General features: G+C 40.3%; 2 protein-coding genes across 3 annotated transcripts; both read left to right on the forward strand.

Moving 5' to 3' along the window:
• The first annotated feature begins 263 nt into the window (after window positions 1-263).
• On the forward strand, window positions 264-9,031 carry LOC117416525 (uncharacterized). 2 transcript variants are annotated; one of them, XM_059035085.1, is made up of 8 exons: window positions 264-744; window positions 1,959-2,204; window positions 2,381-2,521; window positions 3,307-3,415; window positions 3,742-3,859; window positions 5,329-5,500; window positions 6,269-6,603; window positions 8,003-9,031. In XM_059035085.1, exons 2-8 carry the CDS (start codon window positions 1,961-1,963, stop codon window positions 8,636-8,638), a joined length of 1,755 nt encoding a protein of 584 aa, XP_058891068.1. In that variant the 5' UTR covers window positions 264-744; window positions 1,959-1,960; the 3' UTR covers window positions 8,639-9,031. The 2 variants fall into 2 exon arrangements, with proteins under 2 accessions (XP_058891068.1, XP_058891069.1); XM_059035086.1 differs by having other exon boundaries at window positions 5,329-5,461; window positions 8,003-9,030.
• A 471-nt stretch (window positions 9,032-9,502) lies between these two features.
• LOC117417025 (RING finger protein 11-like) lies at window positions 9,503-21,263 on the forward strand. The gene is made up of 3 exons (XM_034028669.3): window positions 9,503-10,050; window positions 19,833-20,002; window positions 20,623-21,263. The coding sequence occupies exons 1-3, from the start codon at window positions 9,928-9,930 to the stop codon at window positions 20,792-20,794; spliced, it is 465 nt and encodes a 154-aa protein (XP_033884560.1). The 5' UTR covers window positions 9,503-9,927; the 3' UTR covers window positions 20,795-21,263.
• The last annotated feature ends 384 nt before the right edge of the window (window positions 21,264-21,647 follow it).

Here is a 21,647-nt window from a genome sequence, read left to right on the forward strand (position 1 = left end):
TAGTTTGTATATGAGGACCCCCTATGTAACTTCCCATTGAAATAAGTACTAAGAATAATCGTAAGAATGAATTGTGGCATAATGAAATTATATGGGCATTGTCGTTTTGGCGAGGCGTTATTTTGTATATGATCAATTCGGACTACACATCTATCTAGAAAATATATTTGATACTGGGCTCCATCTTGTGGCACGTTTATGCTACTACAAGTAACAACTTCGACAGGTCAAACTTGCGTCCCCTGCTCACATGCTGAAGCGACGTCAAAAGGAACAATTACCATATTGCGTAGTTTTGAACCTTCAATAATCAATTCAATTCGTACGTATATATAAATATAACGTTATTGAAAATAATGGCATTCCCGGTTTGTATTTTTGTTTTGTATACGACTTATGTATTATTAATAGAAAGTGTCACGATGTAAACGTTTTAAAATGAAAATACGTTTAGAAACATAAACCAAACCCATAAATTGTGTTTAGCGTGGCTTACGCCTAGTCAAAGACTGGAGATCAGCCTCACTGTTGGTACCGGTGTTGCGTTGCCTCGTCGGGCAGACTTCACAATGGGCCGTTGAGCGAATCACAGCGTAAGCACGTTTGTTAAAAATAAAAAAAAAATTAAAAAGTGCTCAAATTGTAGTCATACGTGCGGCGGATACATTTTGAGAGTTGTTTTTAAAATAAATAAAATTATCGTTGCTCGCCGGGAAGGCGACAAGGCAAGCTGGGAATATAAAGGTAAGCAGCCAATTGATTTAGTCAGAAGATTTTAGGTCCATCATGTAGATGCTTTTTATCTGGTGTCTTGTTTATCAATTTACAGGTAAAGCACAATATGTGATATGGAAGTTTTGTCCTCGATTTGACAGGTGATGGCTTGTCACAACAGAAAAATACATCTTCAGTTTAGCTTAGTCTTTGTACCGTGCATTTGTTGGGTTTTTTTTTCTTGCTTTATGTATTTATTTGTTTATTTATTTATTTTTGCAGACATACATAATAAAGATAACATTTTCAAGATCGTTGCTCTACCCTCAACAAATGAAACCCATCTCGCTATTGTGCTAACAAAAACAGTGAATGGCTACTTCGAAATCCTTTGGAAAGCCATCAAGCACAACCCAGACATACATAATAATAATATAATGTCTGCTTTTACTGCTGTTAATTTAAACTGCTCTTAGTGGTCAAGATTAATATATTTCTGGTACAATATAATATGATTTTCATTCATAGGAATAAATTCCAGTGTCTTTTGCCTGGAATGCCTTTTATAAATGTAGAGGCGGTTATACATAGAATTAACGGCAAAGTCCGACACACCAGGACTGTAGACATTGGATCTCTTCATGAAGCTCATAAAGCTGGCAACACTGGTACGTCCCTCAAATTTACCCGTGTCATTAAGATTTGAAGGTGTAATGGCCCATACAGTTTTAAAAATGTGCTTAGTGGCTATAATTGCATTGCGCCTTCTCCTGGAATAGAAATGAATGTGGATGCATTTGCATCATTTGTCATGTGAAAGAATGTAGTAACAGAAGCAAACAGATTCGATATTTAATATAAAATACAGTTTCCCAAGATATAAACATCACACGTTTGATAGAATTCTCAATATATATATATATATATATATATATATATATATATATATATATATATATATAGGCTCCCTTGAGAAAGATATGTACAACATATCAAAATGTTGGGCAGCTGGCTCTTTGAGCTAAATATATATATATATATATATATATATATATATATATATATATATATATATATATATATATATACCAAGTTCCATTACAAGGTAAAGAAACTAAGATCATAGTGTTTGCATAACATCCAACCAACCACAGTGAACGTATGGTCCCAATGAAAATACATTATGTCTATCTATCTATCTATCTATCTATCTATCTGTCTATCTATCTATCTGTAATATGCAGGGATGACAGCAAACCTTGTGGAGCGTGGTGGAGAAAAAAAGGAAAAGAGACAGAGAGAACTGGAGCCAGACATCCAATCCATTGGCAAGCGCTTACGCAGAGGTGTCTTGGCCCCCCCTGAAAGGATATTAGGAAAGCCTCCTGCTGGAGACGGAATGAGGGGGATCACGGTGCCGGGGCTGCGGGAGGAGGACCTTTTATATCACAGTAGAAGAGATGACAAGAGCAGCTCCAATCCAAGCATAGGTAGATGTTTCTCTTTCAGAAAACTGTTGCTGTAATTATGGGTGTTGGATTGCTGTTGAATGCTGCTGTAGCAGAGACCCAGTTCATTTTTTGAAACATTTTGTAATCATTATTTTTTTAACATGTGGCTTAACGTGTCATATGATTTGGAACTTGTTTGTGCTCTTGCCTTGCAGTTGTAAGGAGTAGTTTGAATTGTGGGGTAAGCCTTTGTCTTAATGGTGGAACTTGCGTCCCAAACCCAGTGAGCTCGTTGGGATTTTTTTGCGTGTGCATTCCAAGCAGAGCTGGAGAATTCTGTGAGAAATCTGTTGGAGGTAAATATTTGAAGCTTTATTGAGGCTCATTCACACCAGACACCTTACCTCAGTACTGTGCAAGGCTACACAACGTAAGGTAGCATAGGGCAGTGTCTGTGCTCACACTGAAAAACGAAATAACCATGGTCATGGCACAAGAAGAAGACCCTTACTTTGGGATAGGTTCCATGGCAATCTATTGAAGATTCGCTTTTATTAATGACATGCTTTTAATTAAAAAAAATTTATATTTAATTTGGGAAACAGTGTGTGGTTTGAATGAGCATTTAAACAGTTTTTTTGCAAGTAAGGTTATGTGAATATTGCTTGATCCCCCTCGATAACATTGTGCACAATGTGGAGTCCTTATTTTAACCTGCTGATTTTCTACTTTCTGTTCTGCATAAACATTTCACATTGCAGTAAATACAACAAAAAATAATTGTGTCCCTGTGTGCCTCTATAATCACTTGAAGCAGTGGTATCTTGATTTATCCTAACCTTTTTAAAGGCTTGCCACTATTGCAGAGGCGAGGCGATAGCTCTTCTGTCCTCTGTTGGTTTACACCAATTGCTTTAAGCTCGGACTTACCTCTTTCCACCTGCCAGTAATCTCACCTTATCGGAGGGCGGCTCCCTTTAGGCTCCTTCGAAAGCTTAATCATGCTGTCATCTCACTTATTGAATATAAGGATTAATGGTGAAGTTCCAGTAAAGGTAGGGACATGGTCTGTTTTAGATATGTTATAGGGTATTTATTTACCAAATTAACTGCATATCTGTTTGTTATTTAATACCTGTAGGTGTCATCAGCTATTCTGCCCTAGCTCTTATCATTACGGGGGTCATTCTCATATTGATTTTGGTCCTTGTGTCATGCTGTGCTATTTTTGGTCTGTATATCAAGGAAAGGTAAGAATATATTTGTATATATTTTTTTTTCTAATCACTTCTTTAATGACCAAGGTCAATCTTTAATCACACAGACAAGGTTGCACATAGAAGTAAAAAATATGCAGCATACAGTAATGTATTACACAGACCTCTTCCTGCCCTGTCATTTGTTTGTGAATCTAGCACATCATCCTGGTCCTAACTGCATTGTGATTTGGTTTGTTTCCACAGTTGATACTGTAGGTGGTCTTTTAAGGTGGCAGGTCATCAGTTTGGTTTCTCAAAGGTGTCTTGAGCCCAATCCATTGTGTTCATGTCTTCACAAGTGATTTTCACTCCTCTAGAGATCGTCTGGTCAGTTCTTTAACGGAGAAAGGATCTGCTCTTGGTTTCTGCTCAGGTGAACGCCCCACATCTCAGTCACTCAACCCTGTCTCCCAGTCCCACCTTCGTGAGCATCGGGTATGAACCAGTTTCATAGTATTATTGGATCACCATGGGCATCGCTGTGGGCAGTGCTTCCTCTTTAGCACATGGTGATCCCCTGGAATCAGTGAATCTGTGAAGGGTCCCCCTGTGGTGAAGCAGAGTACTGTCAACACGGCATTAAACATGCATTAACTGAATTGGTATTGAATCTCTGTATTGCAAACGCACAGTAGAGTGTAAAATATTTACGTTGTAATTCAGTTTTATCAGTTAACAAGAATACATTTGACAATGTGCATGTGATTGGCTATGCAGTTTTAATTAAGCATCCCTGCAGAGCACACTTACAAGTGTGGGTCGTTCCTAATATAACACCTGCCCTGGCCCCTTCTCCATCATTTGGTTTACTCGTGTGGCAATGACCCGTTTTGTAGACTGCTGGTGTAGCAGTGATACAAACACCACACTTTGTGATTTGAAACCAGCAGTGGATGTTTCTATGATATGCCCTACATTACGCGCTTTGTTTTAGTTTGTCATACAAGTTTTCCTTTCCTTTAATGACTTTTTTAAACAGTTTTAGATTTTTTCGTATTTTTCATTTGAAGGCTAATTAGATGATAATCCCTGAAATTAACTCTCATTTTGGTTATCAGACAACTTGCAAATAAATAAATAAATAAATAAATAAACTGATTGCTTACATTTATTTATTAATTAATTTATTTGTGTTACAGTTGCACGACTTTTAGATCACTAAAACATTTAGTATGGAAAGGCGAGCTCTAGGTAATTACAAGCACCCACACCCCCCAATAGAAATACTCTCCGCTCCAGGTATGAGCCTCACACTATTAAACAACAGTACAGTCAGTTATTTCACTGTACTGCTAACCTTGTACAGGTGCTGCAGACACTGGGTAATGGCTGCGGGACCAGCACTTTTCTCCCAGTAGGTGTCGCTGCAGAGCAACATAAAGCTATCTCGGAAGGAACAAGGACCTCAAAGAGGTTGTTCTTGTTTTTTGTCAGCAGCTGCTCAATAAATCAGCTGAAGAGTGTATTGATATCAGCCATAGGCCTTACATTATGAGTTATTTAAAGAAGATGTGATCACTACCTCCCCCTTTGTGTCTTCTGTGTAAATCATACATCTCGTGTGAGAAATCAAGGATTTTTATATATATGTCAACCCATGCAACATGCAGCACAATTCTGAATTAAAAAAACACTGTTTAAAAGTAGTTCCACAGTACAAACTTAGTTTGTGTGATATATAAAAAGTTCAGCCATAGTTAAGAGAATGTGCGAGTGGAATGGCATTATGGGGCAAACGGGAGCCTTGACTGTACCAGCCTTCTACCTGTTCCGCAGTATAAAGGGCTGCCTGGTAAAGGTGGAGCAGTATTTACATCTATCCCATGCTGTCTCACAGACCTTATGGTCACCATCATAAAATAATGTGTGCTTAATGTTCTCTTGTTTTTTTTTTGGAAAACCAGTACTCAAAACAAAGCGGAAGATCATCTAATGCTCCAGCAAGCAAATCAAATGCACAACCAGCAACCTCTTCAGTCATACAGAGTTACAAACCGTCTACTGCAACACCCAGCTCTGCCAAACAGCCCATGCCAGGTACAAATACAGAAATGGCTTCTCAGTGGCAAAAAGCAGGTAGCTTGTTATTTATTTTTTGTGTACTTTAGCATTGTACTTGTTTTGTTATATTTAATTGTACACTTTATTTAATAATTATAAATTCAGATAAAAAAATAATGGATTTGCTCTAGAAATATGTTTTCCTGTTGAATTCTAGCTACTGCAACACCTGTACACAGAGATCTGTCCATCGAGGTGTTGGGAAACTGTTGAGTACACAAAACTGCCAACACTTTCAGTTTTGTTTTAAAATCCTTGATTCCATGTTTACTATGATATTTACTCAAAATAGATTTGCAAAAAGACAACCCAACTATAATGTTAATGTGAAAATACTACATGCAAGCGTTATGCAGGGACATACCCAAGATTGGGTTAACTGGTTTGTTCTTGTGAAATTTGCCTTTTTTAATTGAGTTCATTTTCCTAGACCCCTTTGTTTAACTTGAAAGAGTTGAACAGGTGAGAAATTAAATACAGCACGAGGAAAATGATTAATAAGAAACCTTTTAACCAACTTGTTATCTTGATCTTTCATGAGCAAACTGCAGTAGAAAGGGAATAACACTTCATAGTTTAAAAACCCAAGTCAAGAAGACAAAACTGTACTGTGTGGTAGCGTGAACTGAAGAAGGCACAAACAGAAACACTTCTTAAAGTTGTACCTTAGAATTCGGATTGGGTGTTTTGAAGTTATATTTGACTAAGGTTGCACATTCTGTAACAAGCGCGTGACTCTTGACAGATGAATGACCGTTACTGTATTGTGTTTGTTTTTTATAGGTATGCAAACTTACATGCTATCTGGTTTTCATGGAACATCAACAGTCAGAAAGGTAATGCCACAAGAGCCCTCTGATGATAACTGGAGTTCAAGAGACTTGGGGACTACTGAAAGAACTATTCCTACCTGTAGGGCAATCAAAGCCAACAGCAGTTCTCCAAAAACTTCCAGTGATTTTCGGGAAATGGACAGCGAGAGGGAGGTTGAAGACCACAGCCCACATCTGAGGTCATCATCCAGTCCTGTGACCTATGAGAAGCTGATGAACATGATGCACATCTACTTTGAAGCCATCAACACCTCAGACCCAGTCTCTCCAGCCGGGCCCAGCATGGTCAGTCCACCAGGAGCAAAGAGCTGCAGGGCCAATTCACCAAACATGCAGAGCTTCAATGCAACTGCAAAAAGATCAGACAGCACTGCCTCGCAGTGTGAGTCTGCTCATTCCTCACCCAATAGCCCTGTCATTAACTGGCCTGTCTTAGATTCAGGATGGCACTATGAGCACATTGCACACTGCACGTAGAGCGACAGTGATGAGGAATCCGAAAATTAATTGCTATTGCCGTGACCCTGATGTTTTATAAGATAGTGAATTTGAAAGACTACACACAAGGTTCTGCCTTTTATTAGCTATTAAGTGAGATATAAAAGATCATAAACTTAAGTCTTTATCTGTCGTCTGACAGCCAAAAAAAGAACCCAAATGAAATGATATAGAGGTCAACCCATGATGCAAGCAGCACAATTCTGAATTAAAAAAAAAAACACGGTTTAAAAATAGTTCCTGAATACAGTCTTAGTTTGTGTGATATATAAAAAGTGAATACGTTGTGTGTAGGGTCTCTGTTATTATAACAGAAATAGTCGTGCACAGTTTGAGTTTCGCGCGATGGTTCTCTCACCGAAGCTGCACAAGATGACGTCTCTTAGACACTAAGAGACATCCTACATACAGTGTATTAGCTCATATGAGAAGCAGACACCCATGTCTATATGTTTCGGAGATTTCCTGCCATTGCTACATTTTGGGAGGAAATGAAGGACAGAATCTCCCTAATATTTCAGCAGGGAGTGTCAGATTCACTGTCTGCTGTCATTTGATTCAGGGGACAAGCTGGACTCTGAAATGCAAATGTAGACTGATATAAAACGTATTTTACAAACCAGGATCTATCCTCCCCAATGCTTTATGTCATCAATGTATTCTGAATATGTTTCCTTTCCTTTGGCTGTTTTAAGAAAGACTAGACTATTTTATTAAGGCCTGGCAGCCAATAATGGATTACTTTGAGCCATGTAGACAACTATATTAACTTGAGTACCAAACATCAACACTAATCTTCCATATGAGGGATCTCTCATTGACACAGACTACTGTAACATTATATATATATATATATATATATATATATATATGAGATACAGTGCTCCACTTTTATAATGTTATAGTCAGGAGCCATAGTTGAGAGGCTGTGCTATTTGTGTTCCGCCTTAAATGAGAATACGAGTGTAATGGCATTATGGGGCAAATGGGAGCCTTGACTGTACCAGCCTTCTAACCTGTTCCTCAGTATAAAGGGCTGCCTATTAAAGGTGGAGCAATATTTATCCTATCTATGCCTATCTATCACTATCTATCCCATGCTGTCTCACAGACCTTATGGTCAACATCGTAAAAGAATGGGTCTCTTAATTTTTCTCTTCCTTTGTTTTTTTTTTTGGAAAACCAGGAGTACTCAAAACAAAGCAGAAGATCATCTAATGCTCCAGCAAGCAACTCACATGAACAACCAGCAACCTCTTCAGTCAAAAAGACTGATGCAGGGCCATCTGGTGTTCAAGGGACGTCAACAGTCAGAAAGGTAATGCCACAAGAGCCCTCTGATGATAACTGGAGTTCAAGAGACTTGGGGACTGCTAATGAAAGAACAATTCCTACCTGTAGGGCAATCAAAGGCAGAAATTATGCAGAATCTTCCAATGATTTTCGGGAAATGGACAGCGAGAGGGAGGTTGAAGACCACAGCCCACATCTGAGGTTATCATCCAGTCCTGTGACCTGTGAGAAGCTGATGAACATGATGCACATCTACTTTGAAGCCATCAACACCTCAGACCCAGTCTCTCCAGCCGGGCCCAGCATGGTCAGTCCACCAGGAGCAAAGAGCTGCAGGGCCAATTCACCAAACATGCAGAGCTTCAATGCAACTGCAAAAAGATCAGACAGCACCGCCTCGCAATGTGGGTCTGCTCATTCCTCACCCAATAGCCCTGTCATTAACTGGCCTGTCTTAGATTCAGGACGGCACTACGAGCACATTGCACACTGCACGTGGAGCGACAGTGATGAGGAATCCGAAAATTAATTGCTATTGCCGTGACCCTGATGTTTTATAAGATAGTGAATTTGTTGTTATTAGCTATTAAGAGAGATATAAAAGATCATAAACTTAAGTCTGTATCTTTCTTTTGACAGCCATTTGGGTCCAGATCCATATCTTGTAGTGTTTGGATATGGATAATTAAAGACCCATCACCACTTTCATTAAAAAAGCCAAACTTTTAAAAGAGGGGGCCAAGTTAGACCCAGTTATTTCACCTGCAAAGGTCTTGCCTTTTTAATTATTTGTTCTTGCTTGGACCTTTTTTTTTATAGACAACAAATGATACCTTTACAACATGTTTTTGTGTGTGTGTGTGTGTGTGTGCGTGTGTTGTTTCAAAATATTCAATAAAACATTACAAATAGAAAATATTTTTCTTTTAATTCAAATACAAATTATAAATACTACCTTCGGTAAAAAAAAATAAAAATAATAAAAAAAATCATATTTGGTTTTCTTGCCTAAAATACAGCTTTATTAATAATATCAATATACCCTTGTTGCACATTTTAAACCATTGTATACAGTGCACCCATATGAATAGTAGTGTAGTAGCGTCCAAAAACACTAGTTTATTGTAGTATACTGCTCTAAATAGTACAGTATCTTATTTTTGGATAGTATTTTCAAAGGGCAGAAGCCACTGAATATCACCCCCCCCCCCCCCCCCCCCCCAATACATACTTTATTCATACCAAATTGGGTCTGAGAATTGCCAACTTCCGTACTGCCTTGACATAATTATTTAAAACTATATACGTGTTGTTTTCACAGTGGATAGTGATTTAGTTCGAAGTTTGGATTTCTAAATTGTAGTTGATTTAAAAAAAAAAAGTTTGTAACCTCCTTGTTGACGTACAACACCCATAGGCGATGACGTTTTGCCCAACTCTGCAGCAGCTGGTAAGCGATTGTGCACGGACAGAAAAAGAAAACACGGCTTATTAAACACTGAAATCGACGCTAAAGAGGAAATTACTTAAAAGCAGAGCTGGTGTGTTACAAAAGGGCTGTGCAATGTGCTCGGGACTGTAAATGTGCAAACAGCCATTGTGTTCGCTGAGCGAGGCAGCCTGATTCGCCGATCCCTTTGTGCCGAGAATGGTTTGTTTGTGTTGACTAGCGAGAGAGCAGTCCGTGGGTCTCGGGTCCACTGCAATGCTTAGGGGAGCCAATTAGTTTTGTTTCGCGGCGAAGAAAAAATAAAGTGGCTTGTCTAAAAAAAATATAAAGGAGAGAGACGGATAAGCACAAGAGGGGTCGAAGAGGAGATGGGGAATTGTCTGAAATCTCCGACCTCGGACGATATCTCCTTACTGCATGAATCCCAGTCTGACAGAGCTAGCTATGGTGACGGGACGGACCCCGACCAAGAGCCACCGCCGCCATATCAGGTAAGATACCGGCAATGCAACATCTATTATCTGCTTTTATTTAAAATTATGTTACTTTTTTTTTAACTGTAACATTCGTTGCAAGAACATTCTATCCTTAGGCTTACGCCCGAAGTGTATACGTGCCTACGTAATAATGAGCAACAATGCAGCTCATGATTAAGCAAAATACTTCTGAAACAAACACTTGCAACATTACCCACTGACCAATTGACAGTATTGTTATTGCTGTTCTTTTTAGGTCGTTCCCAAATTTGTGTGTCATTGTAATTTTGAAACTCCTGAGGTATTTAAAGTGAATAAATACTGCACATCCCCTTTAAACACTGCTCTTCAAAGTTAAAACTAAGTCTGAATTCATCATGTACGTAAGTGACGGTGTTGACCGCTTGTTTACCCCAGGCGGCTGGATCTGATCTTGTGATTTGGCCACCAGACCATCGTCTCCCATGGTTGGGAATGTTTGCCTGCTTAACATTAGAGGAAAGCACTTTCAGGGACAAGACTCCCAATGCATAGCGTTTTACCCATTCCAGGTTTTACTACAAAGCTTGATTAGCCGCAGTGTATACGTAAGAAGCTCAGGTGTGTCTTAATAAATAGATAAAACCAGGAATGGATCAAACTACTATGCAGTGGGTGTCCTATTTCCATCCCTGGCTTTTTTGTTTGTTTTGTTTTTATGATTAAGTATACAGAATGCGACACATCGAGGCCGGTATTGGAACAAGCGGTTACCATTACAGTGTTGCCACGGCCAGTCGTAATACATAAATAACTAAATAAATAAATAAAATAAGCGAGCAATCGTCTTTCAAAGAGGACAGACTATCGGTACTGGCTTACTTTGTCGCTGCAAATACTTCACAGAATATGAGGGAGACCGGAAACGGCAACCTTTAAAGCAGATATTTGCTTGCAGGAAATATAAATATTTACTAGGTTTTCTGTAATGTGAAAAAACACAACAATGAGGTTTATTTTTTAAAAATATAAATTGAACACCTGGAACGTTCAAAGGCTGCTTCCGGGATCATTTACAGCTGTTTCTACCAATTATTCCTCACCCAAGTAACGGAGGAAGTAAAGTATGAATCAGTAACCCCTGTTGCACTCTGTATTGCGCATGTTCCTGCTTTTCTCTCGATTTTTGGCTGTTTTCCTTGAGGTACAGGTGTTTGCGCATAAAGCACTGCACACCTGTGATAACACTGTCAAGGGCGAGCAGGAGAGCGCGGATCGTTTGCTAGAATGGTTCAGGCATTCATTTAGGACCGTTCGTTGTGTAGCATTGGACCCAGAAGCATCTGCCAACAGAATACATACTAAAGTCTGTCAGAGTAGCTACTGAAACATATTATATATTACAGAATACATTTCATTCAAATCACGTGATCAGTCACACGAGGGACCGTCTATGTACCATTTAAACAAAAGCATGTTTTGTGGTTGGAGGTTGGAACTCTAATTGCAGGTGTTTCTTTTTTTTTCTGTTACTGCCTGACAGTAGCTGCTGCACTTCCTACGTGAAGGAGGTTTAAGTGTCTGGAGTTCAGTTTGCTGACAGGACAGGAAGAGGAAGGATTAAACAAAGCCTGTGCTTGTTGGAGACCCGTTTCATTGAGATAGAGGGAGGCTTGCTTGCTTGCGTTGTCGAAAAGCTTTATTCTCCTGCGGCAAGCTTTTAAGCTGATGTGTTTACTGTAGCTGCTTATCACACAGTAAGCTGAGTATGTCCAGAGTACTCCCATATGTTGTCTGGTAAAAAAATAATCTGTCAGTATGCCAAATAAGGGTTTATTGATGAGCCCCTATTGGCAAGTTAGGGGGTGAGCACAGGGATCCAAGCGGGACAAACACTTTGGTGGAAGGCTGTAGGAACTAGCCACGTGTTCACTGTAAAGGGACGGCTACAATTTTGGTCTGCAGCCAAGCACAGATGCAAGTGCTATTACGGGAGTTAAGAATGAAAGGATCTGCTACCAAAGGCTGGAAAATAAGCGTGTACTAAAACGCATTCTCCTGGTTTGTGTGGTTCCTTCCTGCCTGCCTGCCTGTCTGTCTGTCTGTCTGTCTGCCTGCCTGCCTACCTGTCTGCCTACAGACGGATTCCGTTTTTTCACAGGGGCACGCAGCACCTCATGACAGGTGGCGTCCTTTAGAAAGGATGGGATTTTATTTCTTTCCTTCCATAGTTGCATTGCAAGTTGGCCAACTGACTTTTTATAATCACTATTTTATTTAGTATTTGGACACATTCAAAATTAGAATTTGTCTTCAAAGGATAACATTTGTTTTTATTTCCAATCCAAAAAAATATAGGGTGGGGGTGAGCAATCTTTTTTTTTTTTTTTTAATTTCTGTTTTGCTTCCGGGGGAAAACTACGCTGCTCTGAGAGCCGGACAGCCATTACCACATTTAGCCACCTGGTGGCTCTGTGTGTTATGGAAAAATCCCATTAGAAATGAATGCAATTAAAAGCAAGTTTTAAAGGAGCATAAATGTCCGCCTTGTGTGACATTTTGACTTTATGGGACTGAAAATTAACTATTAATTAAACATATGGTAAGTCTGTTCCATTGCAGGTTTAATAGGTATAATGAAATGATGAAGTGCTTTAGGACCTGCTCAGGGGTTTATCTACTCAATATAATATTTAATGACATGGCTAGAACAAAGACCTGGACAGGACATGACCAGGTAGCTACTACTTCTGTACTGTAAGATTATTGGAAGTTTTTTTGCTTTTTCAGGGCACTTTTATTAATGAGAATTTGGTCTCGGAGAGGATTTTTTTGTTAAACCGTTTTTAAATACATTAATAATAATATTTAAAAAATGCACCCCTGGTACCTGAGCTGGAATAGAGCACAGCATTCCAGAGAGTGTCAACGTTAAAGGTTTGTCAATGGGCTCAGTGTTCACTCCAGCCAGTATGACTTCCCCGGTATGACCTCTGATCGCAGCTGTACAGTGTACCAGTGTATACCTTCACAGGCCTAACTGAAGGTGAGGCGAGTACAATATATGGACAGTATTATACAGCTGATCTGCACCACTGACATTGAAATGGGATTGAATGTACAGTATATAAGGCCTAGGGCAGTTACCCGTTGGTATGTTCTATGATGAAAGAGTATGATGGTGTTTTCTAGAGTAGTCTAAACAACTCTACATTGGCTGGGAACTGTCTTGGTTAGAGTACAGTACAGTAATGCAGCCACAGATACTGAGCCGTACAAACTGGTTAACAAATAAATCAAGGTCTTGGACACGGCAGTAGCAGGTAATGCAGGGTTTGTCTTGGACCCTGTGGAAGGCTTCATGAAGGCTGGGTTTCACAATACGAGGTGGGACGGTGCTCTCGAAGGTGGGGAAATAAATTGGATGCATTTCAACAGTAGATAAATGGTGAGCTGGCCAGTTTTTATGAGTTTTGAGTGGACCACAAGGGTGCAGTTTCCTGTGTCTCTCTATAGAAACTTGCACTCCGCTGTAGCGGTTGGAGCCCTAATTACACTCTGCAGTACTTACCCTGCACTTTTCCCACTAAACCTTTTCCCTACAGTTTAAAGTAGTTGACGATGATGATAAAATATCGTGTGCTGCATATAAAACAGCCTGTGCCTTTTTTTTTTTTTTTTTTTTTACAGGCCGATTTGCATTCTATATGCTGTGTTGGCAGATTTCATAGGCTTGACCTAGTATCTTTTTATTTTAGCTTCGGGAACAAAAATTCTTCCAGGCTGTAAATTCCAAGAGACACATAATCAGTTTTTGTTTTACATAACTCTTAATATTGTACAGGGCAATAGTGAGATCAGTATCTATTAGTATGTTTTGCTGCGTGACGACAGATATTATATGAATTGTACTTGATGTTAATAAGATGGTCAATAAATTCCCCTTGAGGTTACCTTGACAATTAAAGGGTGGTAATGAGATCTGCCAGACTTTAGATCACTTGAATCGATTCATTGGCTCACGTGGTAAATGTGGTATTGCATAGTGTAGGGCGAGTCATGATGTCTGGTGTTTGCTGGTTGGAATCCCGGCCACGCAGAGTTTCCTGTCTAGGTTGGGGGTTCCACAGGGAACACTGCATTGGACTTTGTGCTCCCACAGGATAGAGAGGGGATAGTTCGCCTCATCGAGCATCATCGACCCCTGCTTGTCAAGTAGAGACAAGCCTGATCTGTTTAGGTGAGGTGGGTATTAAGAGGCAGTTGGTTTGGGAATGAAGGTCAGCCATTTATCTTCATTCCTCCTGATCGATAAGTGGGATGCAGTGGTGAAGAGACATTCAGACTGGGCGTTCTAATGCAAGCTCCACTCCATGTTAAACATGTACAAAACTTTAAATAATGGGCACTCTTATGGGTTACTTTTTATGCTACAGATTAGCACAAGAAGGAGGCTAACTGGAATACAAAACTGTAAGACACGCAGTTTCCATCTCCGAGGGGACATTTCATTTATCAAAATTATTTGTAGCCCACACTATAAAAACATATATAAAAAAATATTCAAAAAGGCTATCTGCTTTTGGCAATGGGTGGAGACTGTAAATTAAAATATATTTTTTTTAATTAACAGTCCAGTCAGCATTTTTATTTGATGTTGCACTAATCCTGGCTCCCAGTGCTCCTGTTTCAATAGGCACCGTTTCATGCACGCCATCTTCATAACTGCACTAAAACTGTTTAGAGGTTTAAATCCATATATATATATTTTTTTAAATCTTTTTTTTAAGTGATTTAGTTAGAGCATATGAAAGCTCATTTGATCACATATCTTATAGTTTCCGATTTTAAGTATTCACAAAATAAACATAGGTACAATTAAGCACAGCTTTTAGGCCATCTCCAAAAATCCTCTACTTTTCTAAACCGTAAACACACACACACACACACACACACACACACACACAAAAATGGAAAATATAAACACAGAATGCCTACTTGTAATATGGGATAGTTATAGTCTACCATAATAAGAAATTTAAGAATAAAATGAAGCTCTGAAATACCACATTGACATCTCTGTCTTGTTGTCAAGAATCTAGGAGAAGGATAGCACAGGGTTTATTTTGCTATATGTTACTTATTACTTTTCCTTATGTTGGCTGTATCCCACTGCCATCTGTATGGAACGCTGTCCGTTGTCTCTCATTAATATATCTTTCACCATTTCTTTACTAAACGTATTGTTTCATGTTAGGCTGTTGATTGAAACTATGGAGAAGTTATGCCATTGGGAGTTACTGAGTTATTTAACAAACTCGTAACAGCACATGCAGACAGCTAAATGACTGCTTGTGTATCTGAGAGCTCAGTGTGTTGGTAGTTCTGGGCACCTCTGTGTGTGTTTCCAGTACAGATCGGCTGTTGTGCTGAATGGTAGGACAGGATAGGAGCTGGGTATCGGAGCTCAGACTCCACACGGAGGATGAGGAGACGGAGTTGTTTGGTTTCTTTCAGGGTACAGTCTAAGGTTACTGTGAGTGAGCTCATCGTCTGGATCCAGGCCCTCCAGACTGCCAGTGCACAGTCACTCTTAAAGGGACAAGACAGAATTCCTCCCCGGCAAGAACACTTCCATGCTTTTATTGTTATCTTATCAGGCCAGAGAATTAGTGTGTCTTCCCTGCCAGCCAAAACAAGACACTGAGATTGGATGCGGGGCAGCTGATAGTTTGAAAATAGACATTTTCTAAATTGACAGTTTCAAGATTGGGAGCTGTACCACCAGAGATGCCATTTTTTGACCCTTAGTTGATAGAACGTGTTTCTTTTAATATGATATATGGAGTCAGTGCTGTTATTTAACAAACACGTTTGAACGTGTCGTGGCACTGATCTGAAAAGCAGGAGCCGGGTCGGTCGGGCTGTCGTGACGCGTTGCTGCGGTCTGCTTGTTGCTCTGTTGTGTTCATCCTACAAAAGGAAGCTGCAGGATAGGTGATAACATGGGTGTGGGCGACGCCCTGCACACACTGTGTGATGTCATGGCTGGGAGGAGATGACACAGCAGAAGAGTTTGCAGGGATCCAGGGATCTTGGCACGAATTGCGTCTGCGAGGAGACAAAGCCATAAGGAAGCTTTGTGTCTGAAGGAAGCTGACAGCTCCAGTTGTCTGCTGTGTGCTAGAGGCCTGCCTAGACATAATAGAAGAATGTTAAACAAGTGCTCATGATTCAAAGGAAACAAATTGCATAAACGATGTGTGATAAATTGTACTGTGTGGTGGAGTGTTTCTCCTTTCTTTTATAATAGGAAATTTGATGAGGCACAGTTTTATTTCTCGCAGGATTTTTTTTTTCACAGGTTTATTTTACACTATTTGTTTTACTGTAATTTTGTTTTTGTTATACATCTATTTCAAAATGAAAGAATATTTGAATAATCAATTACATTTTGTAAGACTATCCAAGGCTAACAGGAACCCACCTGAGCGTTACACTCCCGTTCCAAGCCTGTTGTGCTTGTGGAGAGATCACTTCCATTAATACAATCTTGTAGCCAGAAATAAGTAAGCAAAAGTGAAAATGTGTGTGCACACCCCTGCAGTGTTAAATACAGAAGATCTCTGTGTTTTTAACCAACCAGTCTAGGATCTGCTTTCATTTTTAGTTTATATTTTCTGGTTTTGGTTTCATCAATTCCAATGTGGTTACAGTCTGTGCTCTCCCACACGCGTACACTCAAGAGGAAGCTGGGTCTAGTGGTTGAGCACCTGGTTTATTTTTGTTATTTTTTTCAGTCAATATACATAATTCAAGGCACAGCACCAAAACCAGGTCAACTGCAAAAAGAGGTTGTTGAAGAAAAAACTGTATGCGGTGCTTCCCTGTTCAACAAATCTAGATATGCCGTGCTGACTGTAAATTTGAATCTAGATAGGCCTTGTGACTGTACATTTGAATCTAGATGTGCCATGCTGACTGTACATTTGAATCTAGATGTGCCATGCTGACTGTACATTTGAATCTAGATGTGCCATGCTGACTGTACATTTTAATATTTAGCTAAACGATTCACATGCAAAACAGTCCAATAATTAAGACTAATTAAGCAGTGTCCAGTCATCCGTCATGTTTTAATGCAGACTTAAAATCATCAGTTCCCCTGTTGAGAACTAACAATGCCCATATACATTAACAGTTGGAACATTCATTCATTTTATATATATATATAATTTATTAATTAAAAATTAATGCCAAATGGCTGAGTAAGCACTTGGATAATGCAGTTTACTCTACTCTTCTCACCCCTAGCTTGCATCGAGGCAATGCCCTGCCCATACTGATTCGGACAGCAGTTTCCGCAGTACATTACATAAGCTCTACAGTAGTTGGAAGGCACAGCCTGAGGGCAGAGCTGCTACTGCAGGAAGCCCATGATGCTGGGACATGCCGTTTATAGCTTGACTCTGATTCCAGGCCGTAATAAAAAGGATCTTTCTCCTTTAAGAAGGTGTCAGATGGAATGTTGACCTGGTTTCTTGGAGCTCATTGGCCCCCGGGGTTCTCACCATTCCGCAGGGTTGCCTCACGGAACGGCTTAGGAGGCTGGCGAGGTGAAATCACCACAGTACAGTGTGCCACAGCAAGCCCTTCACTGCCAACACTTGGGGTATTGACCAGAAGATTTAATAACAATCAATAAGCAAGTAAGCAAACATTCAAAGAAGATTTATTTAAACAGGGCGGCATTGTGATTCACTTCAGTGCTTTTATTGTGGCAAAATATCTATTATCCCAAGGGTTTGGCAGGCATAGCCATTTCATGAACACAGTTAATCTGTTACATGCTGTAATTTGCAAAAAAAGTGATGGCTTTTCTGATTTGGCGATAAGCATTTCAACATTTTAAAGTTTAAAGATGTTTAATACTAAAGCTTAAACATTTAGGAAATTGAAATGAAAAATAACATCCCGACTATCAACCTGTTCATTTAAAACAAATAGAATAAAACACTGCAAGAGCAAACTGCATTCGAGTAGCATTTCGTAAGGATTAGCAGCTCCATAGCCGTGAGATTAAATAAGGGGAACTGTTGTGATCCACGTCCAAGTAACAGCATAGCATTACGTATCCAGCGTACTGTAATTACACAAACAGCGGTGTATGATTGATTACCAGTGTGTGGCTGCACTGTCTGCTCAGACCTGTCGGGACACAGCAGTGAAAGTGTAGCCGAGGAAGGGAGTGCCTTATTTAAGTCATCCGTCTTGATCAGCAGTCTGCTCAGCTCTGAGCAATGGATCAGCTGATCAGGTGTATTGGCTGAGTCATGTTTGTTGTGGGGCATTTGCAGTCTAGTAGCAAGTTTCACCTGATTCAGCTATGGAGGCCTGGGTTCGAATCCTACTTTAATAGCTAACTGAGATCTGTGGTTGCTACCTTGTCCTGGGGTGACCCCACCATTCAAGTTGACACGTTTTTGTTTTTTTTTGTGTGTTTTTGGTTTTTTTTTTTTGGAAAAAGACCCGGACTGACTCACAGGCAGGCAGGGGGTGTTTAGCTGAGGATTGAAGTGCTCTCGCTTGAAGTGGTGCGAGGGGAAGTTTTAGCCAGTGTCATTGACACTCGCCTAGGATCAGAACCAATTGTACAGTAAAAAGCTTGAGTAGCTGCATCGTGGCATTGGGTTTTTTATTAACTATGTGGGCTGCGCTTGGAAAGTTGCAGTTTTAAGTTCTGCATATACCTCTCTTGATGGGTTTTGCCAGACAGCTGGGTAAATACCAGGAGGCAATGTAAAGGGCTTAGGTTACTCCGAGTATAAAGTCTCATCCAGTGCATATTATCAGGTTGTTGGTTCATTTAGCATGCCTTGATCACTGTGTCTCAAAAGCTGCAGCTCAGAATTTCATTTTTTAAATATATTTTCAGAAATAAATTGACTCACGGCTGCAGTGGCCTCTTTGTGTCTAATTTGAAAACTTGCTTGGGCTATAATCTGAGCCTTGTAATTAATAAATGCATGTAATTTAGTGGAGGTTCTTGGCATGTTGAGTTTTGTCAGAAAAGTGCTGATGTAATGTTCTGTTGTGCAAAGCAAAAGCTAGCTCAGGCTAATCTTTATCCAGGGCTTAGCAGCATTTCTGATCTGCTGTCTGGGAATTACAGCATCATTCACAGAGGCTGTGCGTGTGCGTGTTGGGCTAATGAGATAGATATGGGGGGGTAAGATTAACTTGCTGTCTTACTGTGCCAGTATCTCCAAGCAGAGTGCAGTTATTATGTATTCATTCAAAACTTATATTTCATCTTATAATTTGCTGAAAAAAAAACCCAATGCAATAGAGCACATCTCCCTAACACTCTTCCATATATATATATAGTTTTTTTTTTTTTGCTCAGAGCCAACTTCCCTATATATATTATATACAGTGCCTTGCAAAAGTATTCAGACCCCTGACCAATTCTCTCATATTACTGAATTACAAATGGTACATTGAAATTTCGTTCTGTTTGATATTTTATTTTAAAACACTGAAACTCAAAATCAATTATTGTAAGGTGACATTGGTCCAATCACAGTCCTGGAGAGTTATTCCACTCCAGGTAACAATGAGATCATTGACAACTTCAGGTTCTGGGTGGAGGTGTAATTGGTTCAATTAAACAATTTAGAATAGGGTTGGAACAAAGACCAGGAGTGGAATGGCCCTCCAAGAGTGGACTGGCCACCACTGCGGTGGAGAGTCCTCTTATAAAGAGGAGCACTGTGTTTGGGTTGAGTGCTGACTGGGTGTATATCCTCCCCTGGCAGGAGCAGGTGCAGGTGCCGGTGTACCACCCAACACCAAGCCAAACTCGCCTTGCCACCCAGCTGACAGAGGAGGAGCAGGTGAGGATCGCACAGAGGATCGGCCTCATCCAGCACCTCCCCAAGGGGATGTACGACGCCGGCAGAGACGGGTCAGAGAAGAAGATCCGAGAGTGAGTACCTGTGTTCCTTTCTATCCAAGGTGGCACATACAGGATCCTCCTAACTCAACTTGGTGTGGCCATTCCTCACCTCAGCACTTTCTTTTCTAAACCGCTTCAAAATCCGATTCGGCTCTTTCTGTAACTAAGACATGGAGAATTTATGTCATTCTGCGTGGTGTTTGTGTTTTACATCACATATAATCTTATATCTTATTACACAAGTAGTCTGTTACGACAGGTGCTTACATTGCGTATGGCAGGCGTATTGCCCATGGGCGTAGTCCTATCTATCCATGTGACCATGTGTCGTTTCCGCAATGGCTTGCATGCTCAGGGTGACATTCCCCCCCAGCAAATTCATAGCATTGGGGAAATAATCCCGATCACATGGACATCACTGTGACGCAAGGTGCCAGTTACAGTATGCCATCCTCTCGCCTCTTGTTTACTCTTGCTACCTGTCCAGCGCATACCTATTCACCATACACTGTACCCCTGAATAGGTAAAATGACTAACTCTGTATGCTGTCTCCTCCTCTAACCTTTACCTTTATTGCATGGCTTTCAGTCATTTTTATAATTCTGAGATTGAAATCATCCATTGACACTGTGCTGTGCTCCCCCTGCAGGTGTGTAATCTGCATGATGGACTTTGTGTATGGAGACCCCATCCGGTTCCTGCCCTGCATGCACATCTACCACATGGACTGTATAGACGACTGGCTTATGAGATCCTTCACCTGCCCTTCCTGCATGGAGCCTGTGGACGCAGCACTGCTCTCCTCCTACGAGACCAACTGACCCTTCCCTCCCCTCCACCCCCCTCACCCACCCAGCCCATCCCCACGCACAGCAGGGCAGGGGGGCACAAGGGTGTGCTGCTTGGATCACTCACGAGGCCTGCTGGCCAGGGAAACAAAAGAACCAACCAGGAGGAAGACTGTGCCGCAGAGATGGTGTGTAAACAAAATCGAGAGAGATCCCTGGTGAAAAGGACTCCTGTACCGGTATGTTAGAAGACATGCAAGAGAATAAAAAAAAATAAAAGCTATATAAATAAAATTAGTAACCGTTGATAATGCCTTGACCCCTTCTGGTCTTTTTCCAGTACCAGTGTACAGTAGAAACCTTTTAATATTATGCTTGGGAATCTTTAGTAATACACTTATTGCATAGATCAATTTAAGCCCTTCAGGTAAAAATGTATAATTCAATGCAAAGCAGGTTTGTTTATTCACAAACATTACAAATAAACAGTAGTTAACAGAAATCCTATTTAATTGTGTGTACACACCTAAACCGGTGAAAAGTCTTTTTTCATGTGCACTATTTACATTTCTAAATACAGTATGTCTTAAACGTGTATAATTGCGTTTTTTATATAAAGTATAGTAGTGCTGGTAATAGTAATAATAATCCTCTGATTTTATCATACCTCTCCAAACCCTTCGCTCAAACCAAACGATTGCTGTCATTCAGTGGTACGGGTTGAAGGTTGGAAAGAGGTCTGCTCTTTGGACTTTCTCTGCCTGGAGGGCTTTGACCCCTGCAAGACCAATGACAAGTACACTGGCCAACCCACTGCACCTGTGACCTGCTTTCTCAAGGTTGCTATAAAGCTGCTGTAGAAACTTTGTTCTGAGGGTTGGTGGCG

The sequence above is a fragment of the Acipenser ruthenus genome, chromosome 12, assembly GCF_902713425.1.
Source record: "Acipenser ruthenus chromosome 12, fAciRut3.2 maternal haplotype, whole genome shotgun sequence".
Lineage (NCBI taxonomy): Eukaryota > Metazoa > Chordata > Actinopteri > Acipenseriformes > Acipenseridae > Acipenser > Acipenser ruthenus.